Source organism: Anser brachyrhynchus (genome assembly GCF_964034855.1).
Source record: "Anser brachyrhynchus genome assembly, chromosome: 15".
Lineage (NCBI taxonomy): Eukaryota > Metazoa > Chordata > Aves > Anseriformes > Anatidae > Anser > Anser brachyrhynchus.
Window position 1 is genome coordinate 2,132,970 of NC_137733.1, and position 13,168 is coordinate 2,146,137.

The 13,168-nt window shown below is 47.7% G+C and overlaps 1 protein-coding gene across 1 annotated transcript in view; it reads left to right on the plus strand.

Moving 5' to 3' along the window:
- The first annotated feature begins 1,165 nt into the window (after positions 1 to 1,165).
- MAPK8IP3 (mitogen-activated protein kinase 8 interacting protein 3) overlaps positions 1,166 to 13,168 on the plus strand; it is a 71,150-nt gene continuing 59,147 nt past the window's right edge. The window contains exon 1 of the mRNA XM_080557129.1: positions 1,166 to 1,625. Within this exon, the coding sequence (XP_080413255.1) occupies positions 1,308 to 1,625 (318 nt within the window). The 5' untranslated portion in view covers positions 1,166 to 1,307. The remainder of the gene's footprint in view (positions 1,626 to 13,168) is intronic.

The window sequence follows — 13,168 nt, forward strand, 5'->3', positions numbered from 1 at the left end:
GGAAGTGGTTGAGTCACCATCCCTGGAGGTCTTTAAGAGACGTTTAGATGTAGAGCTTAGTGATATGGTTTAGTGGAGGACTTGTTAGTGTTAGGTCAGAGGTTGGACTAGGTGATCTTGGAGGTCTCTTCAAACCTAGATGATCTGTGATTCTGTCGCTGGGGACAACTTAAAAAAGCCTCGTTCCATCCTCTTGACACCCTCCCCTCAGATATTTATATACACTGCTGAGGTCTCCTCTCATTTTTCTTTTCCAGGCTAAAAAGGCCCAGTTGTCTCAGCCTGTCCTCATACAACAGGTGCTCCAGTCCCCTAATCACCTTTGTAGCCCTAATTTGTAAATTGCCTGTAGGAAGTTTCTTCTGTTGGTGGGGAGTAATTTGAGACCCTTGAATGGGCAGCGAGCCCCCCAGGGACATGAGAGCACAATCTCTGATGGTGCCACAAGACAGTATTCCTGTCTGAATAGGTCCTTGTCTCCTTTCACTGTAGAAGCTACAGCTACCTCACCTGGGGAAATATAACTGAGTACCTAAATTAAAACAACTACCATGTATGGAGGTAAAGGAGTGCCCTGATTTTCATGGACACAAGGAAGAAACTTGCGTTTGGAAGTTGTGCATTAATAATTGGGTTGCACAATTAGATTCTAACACTCTTTGGTCTGGAAGATGCTCCCTTCCTCCAGGATTCCTCCTTAATCATACCTCACACTGAACAGCAGACAGATCAGGTAACACAGCTTACATCTGTGCTAGATGATGGAGAGCCTGAAGTGTAAATCAGGAAGAATCGAGTAGTTTGTGGCCTCCACAGCATTTATTTAGAAGCCTTTCCAGTCTTTGGCTTGTTAACATGTCCAGGCCTAGGACAACTGCTCGCCCTGAAATCATTCAGCCCTGGGGCCCAGATCAGGAGAAGAAGACGTGGTTTGGGTGCCAGTGAGGGAAAACCGACGGGACCAGGACAGGGCTGGGTGCACGGCTCGGGGCTGACCCCGCAGCACACCCGAGGCCGCTGCGTTTCGCCCGAGGCCGTGGCGGCCCCCGCGGCTCACGCCGGCCCCTCAGCAAGCGGAGGTCGCCTCGCTCGGGGTCACCGCCACGCGCCCCCTCCCGCCCCGCGGCTGCGCCGTGCCGCGCGGTGCCGGGCGGCCTCCGCGCCCCGTGACGCGGCGGGGAGGGGCCTCGCGCCCATTGGCGGCCGGCAGCGGCGGAGGAGCGGAGCCCGGCGGCGGCCTCGGCAGCGGCGGAGCGGAGCGGAGCGGGGCAGGGCAGGGCGCGGCGCGGCGCTCGCAGGCCGGCAGGATGCTGGAGATCCAGCTGGACGATGGCGGCGTCGGGGGGTACCCGGGCGACGACTACTGCTCGGGCTCGGTGATGTCGGAGCGGGTCTCGGGCCTGGCCAACAGCATCTACCGCGAGTTCGAGCGGCTCATCCACTGCTACGATGAGGAGGTGGTGAAGGAGCTGATGCCGCTGGTGGTGACGGTGCTGGAGAACCTGGACTCGGTGCTGACCGACAACCAGGAGCACGAGGTGGAGCTGGAGCTGCTGCGGGAGGACAACGAGCAGCTCCTCACGCAGTACGAGCGGGAGAAGGCGCTGCGCAAGCAGGCCGAGGAGGTGAGCGCGGCCCCGCCGGCCCCCCCCGCCGCCGGGCTCGGCCTAACGGGCCCGGCCCGGCCCGGCCCCGCCCCGCGCCGCCGCCTCGGCCTCCCCGGCCCCCCCTCGGCCCCGCCGCCGGGCATCCAGCGCCCATTTGGGGCCTCCGCCGCGGGGGGCGGAGCTCGAGGGGCCGGGCCCGTCACGGCCGGCGGGCTGAGGGGCCCCGGCGGACCTCCCGTGAGGCGGCGGCCGGCGGGGGAGCGCCGCTCGAGCCGGGCGGGGCCGCGCATCCACGGAGGGGGGAGGCCGGGGCCGTGAGGGGGAGCGGAACGGAGCAGCCTGCGGTGCCTTCTAGAAGGGCCGGCGGGGGCCGGCCAGGGCGAACGCGGCCCGCTGTGCCCCGGTGGTGCCGGGCAGCTCCGCCCGCCCGCCCGCGGGGTGCCCCCTTGCCTCGCTCGGGGAGCGTCGGCGAGAAAATGGCCATGGCTCCGCCGCCGGGCTGGCGTCGGCTGCGCGCACAGCCGGGCTCTTTTTCTCCTGCATCACCGTGCGCCTGGAGCCAAGGAGGCAGGGACTGGTGCTGCCGAGCCGCCCGCTCGAAAGGGGGAAGGAAAATGAATCAAAAATAGCTGCAGTTCCGTGAATGTGAAGAATTCACTCTAGAGTACCAACAGCAGCTAGGTGACTTGAAATTTCTAGTGCTAGTTTGTGGTTTAAAAAAAAATTGTTCTTGTTAATTTCTTGACCCATGGTTAAGCTGATGTGAAAATGGTGGCCACTTTAGTGGTCTAGTGCAGACAAACATCCCTTTCAATGCCAGCAGTAAGCTATTTGGAGCAAAAATTATATTTAAAGATCAGATTTTTGAAACTTTTTTTTTTTAACCAAAGCCATACCTTGGAAAAAAATAGTTTTCCGAGTTAGAGGATGCAGTTCCCTGGAGCACAGGTTTACCTTCCGTGAGCACCGTGCTCAGCCAGGCAAGGGGGTTGCAAAGTGGATGGTGGGGAGAGCGACCCCCTCTGATGGAAGGCAACAAATCCTTGGTCTGCAAAGACTCAGCCGTAGACAAAAGAGAGAGGGGAGATGGCTTGCACTGTCTCCCCTCGCTACACGTGTGCCTGTCTCTGCTGAAATCAAGAGCATCTTGTTGGCCATAAGTGAGGTCTGCCAGCCCTAGGTGTGCTATTTAGCCTGCTGAAGTAATAGTAATAGTCTGTGAGATGGGTTAAAGCACTGGTGGTAGAAAAAGTCCGTCACCTGCCATATCATTTACACTTCTCTAAAAAACTAGTTACAAAGTCATCTTTTGCCCTTTTTTAAACTACGAGCAAAAGATTTCAGCTTCAGTAGTCATCACTATGAATCATATTCTGATTTGCTGAGAGGTAATTAATGAAATAGCTTTTGAACTCCAGAACTGTGTAAAACGCCATAGAAGTGTTTTTGTTGCTTAATAATGACTTGCAAGAATCTTGCTAACATAAAGATGAGGGGGACACTCATGGTCCGTTACCAATGCCAAAAGCTAGAACCAGACAAGTAAAGTTTTACTCCTTATTTTAATTATGTATTAATGGACTGATATTTTAATTAATAAAATCAATAAACAATCTTTAAAGTTCTTATGAAAGCATGTAAGGATTTAAAAGTGACTGAGTACTTGGGACTTGACTTATTAAATATTCCACAGAGCCGGTATTTTGCAGCCTCTGAGAAACAAAAATATTTGAAAGTGCAATATTTATTTGGGGGGGGGGGGGGATGGGACTTCGTATGGGAAATGGAACAGCCCATTTGGGATGATCTTGCATCTTTGGACTTGGATAGATTTCTGCTCTCAACTTAATGGATACAGGATGCGTTTTCTTCATGTGGACCAAGTCCCTGGAAGAAAATGTAGTGACAACAGTTACAGTCCCTGCAAGGATGCTCAGGAACCAGAGCAGAATACCATTTGCTGAGATTTAAAAAGTATTCTGTCATCCTTATGCACAGTTGAACTGAAGTCGGCAAAAAAGTGCCTGTAGAGTCTTTTTACCAAAAAAAAAAAACAATAATGAACAGATAATGTACTTCTTAGGAGAACAAGTGAGTGTTCTCCTTCTACATTATCCCTGCACATTTCAGTGCCTAAAGGGGGCTACAGGAGAGCTGCGGAGGGACGCTTTGTCAGGGATCGTAGCAATAGGACAAGGGGTACTGGCTTTAAACTAAAAGAGGGTAGGTTTAGATTAGATATGAGGAAGTAATTCTTCACTCAGAGAGTGGAGAGGCACTGGGACAGGTTGCCTGGAGATGTTGTGGTTGCCCCATCCATGGCATTGTTCAGGGACGGGTTGGATGGGGCTTTGGGACCTGGTCTGGCGGGAGGTGCCCCTGCCCATGGCAGGGGGTTGGAGCTGGGTGATCTTTAAGGTCCCTTCCAACCCAAACCATTTTGTAAGTCTGTGATTTTTTTTTTACGATGAAGTTTATGTGAGTGGTATTAGGCAGTTACCCCAGTAACTCAGGAAGGCGCTAACCACTTTCAGCAATATTTGGGGAAAACAAAAAGGCTCGGTATCTTTTTCTTGTGAAAATCACTTGGCCTTTCTCCAAAAGGCCTTTGAAGGCCCCACCTGCAGAAGAGGCCGGCAGAGCTGGGCTGCCGCTAAGCCCCGCAGAGCGTTTAGCATGTGGGACTGGGCACACGCGGGTTTGGCTCCTCTCCACCCTTACAGGGCTCCCATCCAGTCTTGGCAAATGTTGTCTCTTGCCTGGTGTCTGCTCAGGAGGGGGCTGAGTTCCAACAGGGACGAGGAAGGGTCTAGGGGACACCAGCAAAAAAAACACAAGGAAAACAAGTTTTAATGAGTCCATCGTTAATGAGACATTCTGTTTTATGTAAACTTCTTTTCTGTGTGCCCTAAGTACAGGCTTCTGCAGAGATCATCAGTCGTGTGGAGTGTAACTCTTAAATGACTGGGCAAGTGTTAATGCATGTAAAAGCTTTCACAGCCTGTAAGATGTGAAGTGCAGGGCTGGTCATTGTACATTAGCATTGCTTCCTGGAGTGCAGAAGAGTGATGAGGATCGCTGTCAGGTGTGGCACTGGTCTGCAGACATCTCATTGCATGAAAACCGCTTCCAGTGTGATTTTACGTACTGCAAGGGAAAGGTAGTGGCTGTCCAGGTGAACAAAAAGTGAGTTAGTAGCAAAGCCAATTGACGATTTGCAGCATGAGTTAATCCTTGTTAGAATTTTTTTAAATGAATGTTCATTTGCCATGCACATGTGTGTGGTGTAAAAAGAAGTCCCTGGTGCTGCTTAGTAGGTCTGACCCCCTAATAAATGGCTTTTGTAGTCAGTGCTCTGCATGGGGGCACTCCAGTGCCTGGGAGCATTGGAAAATGGTTAAAGAAACCTTGGTCTCGGTAAATGTGGCTATGATCTGTAAATAACTTTTCCCCCTGTGGTAGCAGGTCTGTTTCTAGGCGTGATGCATTGGCGCTGCCTGAGTCAGTCCCTGGGCCTCTGTTCAGCTCCAGGAATGAGGAGACGGGCAGTGGTGTGCTTGTTACAGCAGCCTGCCATGCTGCAGCTGGCAAAGGCTTCTCTTGCTGTCAGTGTCCAGTCAGACCTGACTGAGACTGTGAAAGTGCTTTGATGGCATCGTTGCTGTGATGGCATCGTTGCTGTGGAACTTGGAGAAGATACGTGAGTGTCACTATCCCACTTCCGAAGAAAAGCAACCTCCCTGTATTCCGACAGCATGTTGCCGTGGCCATCAGTTCCTACTGATGGTTTGCTGTTTGCACTGTTGTTTTACAATAAAACCATTTTGCTTACCAGTATTTTGTATTTATGAAATAGTTGGAGATGCCTTTGGTGTTTTGTTAGAAAATCATTGCTTTGGCGAAAAGTGATCCTTGGAGAGCTGTGTGCTGTGGTTTCCACAGGTTTCTGCGGGATGTGAGGTATTTAAAGAGCTCTTCAACTGGGTGGCAGTATTGCAAGGTGACTAGCTTGTGTCTGCATCTTAAGCAACTGGAAAACTTCTGAGAACTGCCCTCAGCCCCTTTGAAGGGATGCTTTAAATGTGATCCCTCCCTCTGTGGCTAATTAACAAGGTGGTGAGGTAAGGTGATGAAAGTGAGGCTCTGTGCTCAGCTCAAACTTCTGTTGTTCTCCACTGTGAATGCTTTCTCCCTTTCTGCCTTGTGTTTTCTGTTTCTGGAACGATGGCAATCTGGGAAGGCACTTCCCAGTTCCATACCCTGAAATCGGAACTCACGGATAGCTGGTTAATGGGAGATCCTGCAGCCTGATGGTGACCTCATAGTGTCAAAAGGGGAAAAGCATTCAGGAATAACAGATGTCAGAGAAAGAAAGGCTTTGCTTATCACTTGGATGCTTTTCACTAAATGTAGTTGAAAGCAACTGGCAAGCGTGAAATGCAGACTAACTTCACAACCAGCCATGTTCAAGATCTGTCTTTATATTTTTCAAACTCTTGCTCTTCCGTTCCCGATGCCTGTGGGCAGTGTCAGATTTTGGTAACAGAATGAGCAGCAGAATCTGCAACGTTCTGTATCTGTACGTATCTATAGCGTTCTTCCAATTTAGCTCAAATCCACCTCTATTGTTGTGTTGATTTACAAAAGATGTTGATCCCAAAGAAACTAGTTTCTTTGTTATCTTGAAAAATACTGTAAGATTGTAATGATGGTTTTCTACTGAGCTGGGTAATACTAGATTTCACAGTTACGACACTTACCTCCCCTCTTGTTATATGATTCCAAAAGATATCCATTTAACTGTTCAAAAGTAAAAGGCAATGCAAGTGTGAGCATCTGTCAAGTGATCACCTCTTCTGGGTGAGGCAAACCTTAAATCATTGGGGTATTAAGAATCGTTTCTCATATTTGTGTCTTGTCAGGGTTAGGAGCTGAACATGATTCAGAATTTAATACAGTGTTGAAAATTGTGATTAAAACAGAACACTGAAGATGATAAAATTAACTCCATATATTTAAAATAAGCAACAACAAAAATTGTTTCTGGAGAACGGTGTTCCAGATTCATACCTAAGTAGGCAAGCATTGGTTGTAAGTTCTCATTTTTCTCCTTTCTTTCTTACGTGGTAAACTCTTCTTACCAGCCATCCGGAGCAATAGTGATAACCTCGTCTCTGATTCGGCCCTCCGTCAGCACGTCCGCTGTGTGCAAGTTGGAAGTCTTTTGATTCTGAACATACTTTCCTTACAGAAAATTGTGGCAATAAAACCAAGTAGGATTGTAAGCCAAAGATGTGATTTTGTGTTACCTGTCACTAGCTGCAGGACTGTGATTAACGTTAATGCAGATGATAATGGTACAGGGAAGGGATGAAGTATTTATAAGATGAATTAGGGATGTTCACTGGGAAACAAATAAATGGTATCTCTGCTCTAGTCAGACATGAGGGTTGAGAATTACCTCCTTGCGCTGAAGAACTATTTGCTGTACTTTTAGATTGCTCTTAAACTTCTGCAGGCAGGTCTTCCACCGTGTCAGGCTGAGGAAGGGCAGGAGCAGGAAAGGAAGCAATGACCACTTTTCCATCTCCTGCAGTGTGATTTTAACATTACGGGCGGCAGTCTGCCCTTATTTACTTCCCTGTTTGGGTGTCACTTGATCAGAAATAGCAGCAGACACTTGACAGATTGTGGATCTGGGATGACAGAGTGAACTAAAGCCAGGCTGACAGCAGTGCAGCATCTTGATAAATACACAATGTGCTGGTCCTGGGACCTCATCTGCTGGGGGATCCTTCTCGGTGGCAGACCACTTGGCTCTGGTTTTGTGATGAAGGAGAGAGATGTCATTCTGGTGACGAGCCAAGCTTAAGTCTGACGTACAGGTACCAGAGGATTTAAGAATAAGAGTTTGCCAGCAGAGACATTCAAGCAAATATAGTCAAATAGTAACTACAAATGAGATTATTTATTTTATAATCTCTTGGAGGGGTTTTGTTGGGGGTACACAGGAGGGTCTGTTCTTAAGTTTGTGGGTGATTGTTTTATACTGGATGAGCTATGTAAATATCAAGTGGATCAAATGCTGATTAAAAGCTAAAATATAAGATGTATTTTTCCTCTGCCTAACTCCGAAGTATTACTTCTGTAAACACAGAAGTAGCATGCCCTTCCCTCACCTTTTTTGGTCTTTCCCCCATAACATGTTTTCGTACAGAATGTTTCTTCTATGCAAAAACTATATATATATTTAGCATATTAGAGGTGTTCATAGCTGACAAACGGTTGCTGGAACAGTACTTATTAAAAAACAGTTATTCTAATACTTTCTAATGCGTTATGTGAATTCTACACTGATTAGATGAAATGCATTTGGAGACTCTTCAGTTTACAAGTTTGATTAATCCTAAGAAGATTGTCAGAACAGTGACAAGCAATAGCACCTGACCATGAGGTATGTATTTCTGAATCAATTTTTTTTTTTAGGAATCAGGCTTTCAAAATGCAATGCCTGTTAGTCTTTGCCCTGCGGGAAGCTTACTTGATTCTCAGTAATGTTTGAGGGGAAAAAACATACTATATCCAAACATAGATCCTCCATATAAACATAGATCCTTCATCCTCTTTCTGTCACTTAAGGTTATGACATTTATTAATGTTCATAAATAGCAGCATGTTATTAAAATTACTTTTCAAGTAAAATTATTCTGAGCAAGCAATATGAGCTGTTACTTGTTTTAAAGATCAATTTGAGGGCTTTAAACCAGGGTTGCTGGGAGAGGGGAACCCCAATACATCACGCTCCTCCCAGTTTGATGCTGATGTCAGTGATAGATGCCCAACGCCTGGAAAAGTCTCAAGGGTAAGCAGGAGAGCACCTGAAGAACAGGACAAAGGAATTTCAGCCACTCCAGCCAGTAAGTCAGCTTCATAGTAAGTTTGCAGACAGCACCAAGTTGGTGGGAAGTGTCAATCTGCCAGAGGGTAGAAAGGCCCTGCAGAGGGACCTGCACAGGATGGGTTGATGGGCAGAGGCCAATGGGATGAGGTTCAACATGGCTAAGTGCTGCGTCCTGCACTTTGGCCACAACAACCCTATGCAGCTTAGGGGGAGAGTGACTGGAAAGCTCTGCAGAGTAAAAAGGATCCGGGGGTGATGATTGATGCTTGCCTGAACATGAGCCGGCAGCGTGCCCAGGTGGCCAAGAAGGCCAATGGCATCCTGGCTTGTATCAGGAATAGTGCAGCCAGCAGGACCAGGAAGGTGATTGTCCCCCCGTGCTCTGCTCTGGTGAGGCCGCACCTCGAGTACTGTGTGCAGTTTTGGGCCCCTCACTACAAGAAGGACATCGAGGCCCTGGAGCATGTCCAGAGAAGGGCTAGGAAGCTGGTGAAGGGCCTGGAACACAAGTCCTGTGAGGAGCGGCTGAGGGAACTGGGGGTGTTTGGTCTGGAGATGAGGAGGCTCAGGGGAGACCTCATTGCTCTCTACAGGTACTTGAAGGTGTGGGGAGCTGGGGGTTGGCCTCTTCTCACAGGTAACTAGTGATAAGGTGAGAGGGAATGGCCTCAAGTTGTGCCAGGGGAGGTTCAGGTTGGAAATGAGGAGACATTCCTCCTCAGAAAGAGCAGTCAGGCATTGGAATGGGTTGCCCAGGAAGGTGGTGGAGTCACCATCCCTGGGGGGGTGTTCAAGGAAGTGTTGGACCTGGTGCTTAGGGACATGGTCTAGTGGGTGACATTGGTAGTAGGGTGATGGTTGGACCAAATCTAAGACCATCTAAGGAACGTTAAGGTGGACGGGTCCATGGGACCTGATGAGATGCATCTGAGGGTCCTGAGGGAACAGGCAGATGAAGTTGCTAAGCCATTATCAATCATATTTGAGAAGTTGTGTCAGTCTGGTGAAGTTCCCACTGAGTGGAAGAGGGGAAACCTAACGCCCCTATTTAAAAGGGAAGAAAGGAAGAGCTGGGGAACTACAGGCCAGTCAGTGTCACCTGTGTGCCTGGCAAGATCATGGAGCAGATCGTCCTGGAAACTGTGTGGAGGCCCATGGCAAATAAGGAGGTGACTGGTGGCAGTCAGCATGGCTTCACTAAGGGCAAACAGTGCCTTGGCAGATCTGGTAGCCTACTGCGATGGGATTAGAGCATTGTTGGCTAGGAGAAGAGCAGCTGGCGTCATCTGCCTGGACTTGTGCAAAGCACTTGACACCGTCCTGCATGATATCCTTGTCTGAAAATTGGAGAGAGATGGATGTGACGGACGGACCGCTCGGTGGGTAAGGAGTTGGCTGGGTGGTCGCACCCAGAGAGTTGCGGTCAAGGGCTTCAGTGTCCAGGTGGAGACCAGTGACGAGTGGTGTTCCTCAGGGGTCAGTACTGGGACCGGCGCTGTTGAACGTCTTTGTCGGTGACGTGGAGAGTGAAATTGAGTACACCCTTGGCAAGTTTGCCAATGACACCAAGCTGTGTGGTGGGGTCGGACACGCCGGAAGGAAGGGTGCCATCCAGAGGGAGCAGGACAGGCCTGAGAAGACTTAATCTTTCAGTTTCTCTGAACTAAGCCCAAACAGCAGTAACAAATCCAGGAATCCTTTTAAAGATGCCCTGCGTAGTGGCAATAAAATTGGTCTTGTACCTTCTTTTGCTTCCTAGTTTACTACCCAGAGATACATGATTACTTTCCTTAAAGTCAGTTATTTTGTATTGCCACTAAAAACATGATTCCTGCCTGGCCAGGGTGGCATAGTCCTGGATGGAGAGTTAGGAAAAGGTGGGTGTCTCGAGCCAAAAGAGCTGAGCAAGAGTGAAAGCTGAGGAAGTGAGATGTGATGTGGATTTAGAAATTGGTCGTAATTAAAAGTTTGTCAACAGAGCTTTAGCATGGAGCAGTTCCAGCAAATTCCTGAGAGGAGATGGAGGAAAGTAGATTTTTTGGTATAGCTTAGACCAGTCCTCCAAGCTCAGTTAAACTTCTTCTTTAGGTCTGTGCTCAGTGTAACTGTCTTGGTTATTTTTTTTTTTTTCTCTCAGTGTGAAATGATACAGTTATTCTGGAAAGAGTTTCAAGAAAAAATCTGCCCTTCTCAAAATTCCCAAAGCAGATTGCTGGATATTTGTTAATGACTAAGTGGTTTCAATGTTGAATTGACATTTCAAAGAGAAAATGCTTTTACTTAAAAATCTAAAACCTTGTACAGTCTTAAAATTTAATGAAAAAGTCAATGCATAGCCTCTGAGATATCCAGTAACTCTTTTAAGAATATAGAGAGGAAAAAAAGGTATTGACATTTCTGGTATTTCTAGAAAATACTGCATCAAAAAAGCCATGGGGAAAATAAAATGTGTTGTAATACATCTGGGCAGAATGGAAAAGAAAGTTAAAAGCGCCTTTAAGGATTAAAAGCTCTGCAGAACAGTGAGTGCAGGAAAAATAAGACATGACCAAAATGTTTTTGTATGTTTCTATAAATACAGGTTGTAGGAATAAAAACTGACTCATTTTTCAGATGAAGGTACTGAAGGGTTTTAAAAGTCAGCAGGAATAATGAATGATGGGGCCTCTCAGTCACCTGAAGAGAGAGGATCCAATTCACCAGCATCATGATGTCTCTGGTATGGCTGCTAATTCCAGTAAAAGGAACGGAAAAATGTGCACATGGCTTATCCCAAGAATAGTCAATGGGTGTATTGTTTTGTGTGCTGGGTTTTAACAAACCCCAGAGAAAGAATATTTCCCTATATTTAATTGCATTAATTTCCTTGGGAATCTTATTAAAAAATGATTTTCAACCAGATTGTGTCTCTCCTGGAATCCAGTGAGGTTTTACTCTTTAAAATTATATTTGCCACGTCCTCTTCTGCTGCAGTCTTCAAAGCGACGGGCTGTGGGCTCTTCTGATAGTCCATGGGGCTGCTCTGCGCCGTACAGAGTCACCGTTTGTAGAGGGCAGTACTTGCCCTGTGCAGGGTACAGAGGAGGGTGAAAGCAATCTTACCTTCCTAGTATTCGTTGTTTTAAACAGAGATTTCAGCAGGTCAATGTATGTGTGTTGTGATGAGTATGTTAGAACCCAATCTAAGGGGCGTTTTGCAAGCAGACCAAAAATAGGAGCTGTAGGGCTGGCAGCAGAGCATGCTTCAGAGCTGTTTCACAGAATCACAGAATTGTCTAGGTTGGAAGAGACCTCCAAGATCACCTAGTCCAACCTCTGCCCTAACACTAACAAGACCTCCACTAAACCATATCACTAAGGGCTACATCTAAACGTCTTTTAAAGACCTCCAGGGATGGCGACTCAACCACCTCCCTGGGCAGCCCATTCCAATGCCTAACAACCCTTTCAGTAAAGAAGTTCTTCCTAACATCCAACCTAAACCTCCCCTGGTGCAACTTTAGCCCATTCCCCCTCGTCCTGTCACCAGGCACGTGGGAGAACAGACCAACCTCCACCTCGCTACAGCCTCCTTTAAGGTACCCATAGAGAGCGATAAGGTCGCCCCTGAGCCTCCTCTTCTCCAGGCTAAACAACCCCAGCTCCCTCAGCCGCTCCTCGTAAGACTTGTTCTCCAGACCCCTCACCAGCTTTGTTGCCCTTCTCTGGACTCTCTCGAGCACCTCCATGTCCTTCTTGTAGCGAGGGGCCCAAAACTGAACACAGTACTCGAGGTGCGGCCTCACCAGAGCCGAGTACAGGGGGACAATCACTTCCCTAGCCCTGCTGGCCACTCTGCTTATACAGGCCAGGATGCTGTTGGCCTTCTTGGCCACCTGAGCACACTGCTGGCTCATATTCAGCCGACTATCAACCAGTACTCCCAGGTTTGCCCTTCATAATCCTGAGTTATCTCTCCCAAGGCCTGCTCTTTTCAAGAAAACATCTTAAATGTAGATTAGAGATATCTCCCCTTTATTTTTTGTTTGCTCTCTTCCTATGCAGCTCTAAATAAGGGGCTGTGGGGCTGCTTCAGTGGTCTCTGCGTTTTTCCTAAATGGAAGACATGAAGTAAGAAAAAAGACACCCCATGGCATGGTATGATTATGTGCACATGTAATCTTTGAGAGGAGAACTGGTGCCATGGTTTTACCTTCCATGGATGTTGCTGTTTAGGAATAATGTAATGAGGCACGGTAGAGATGAAAGAAGTTTTGGATCCTTGAGGTCAGGAAAGGATTTCTTCTAAAGCTGGTGAGATACTTCAGTGACCTTCCTCGTAAGCGTGGTAGTCCTGTGTTTTACATGTGGTTTGCTGTGGAGAGGGTGTGCGTGGGTAACAAAACAAACATCTGAGCTGTATGGATCTTTCCACGTGCTTGTAGTGGGTAATGCTAACTAATTGGGTTTCCTAGTCTAGTAATAAGGATGGTAAGTTATTGCAGCAGTGCGCGTGTTAGTTGGCTTTACAGAATAATTCATGTGCCCACACAGAGCATGAAAACTAGGCTTGCTTAAATATACTTAGAGATTTGAAGGTGACATTTGCTTTCCAGGGGCCCTGTTTAGTTTAAATGTTTCATGAAAGCAGCTGCGACTACAGCTCTAATCTGGAGTCCCA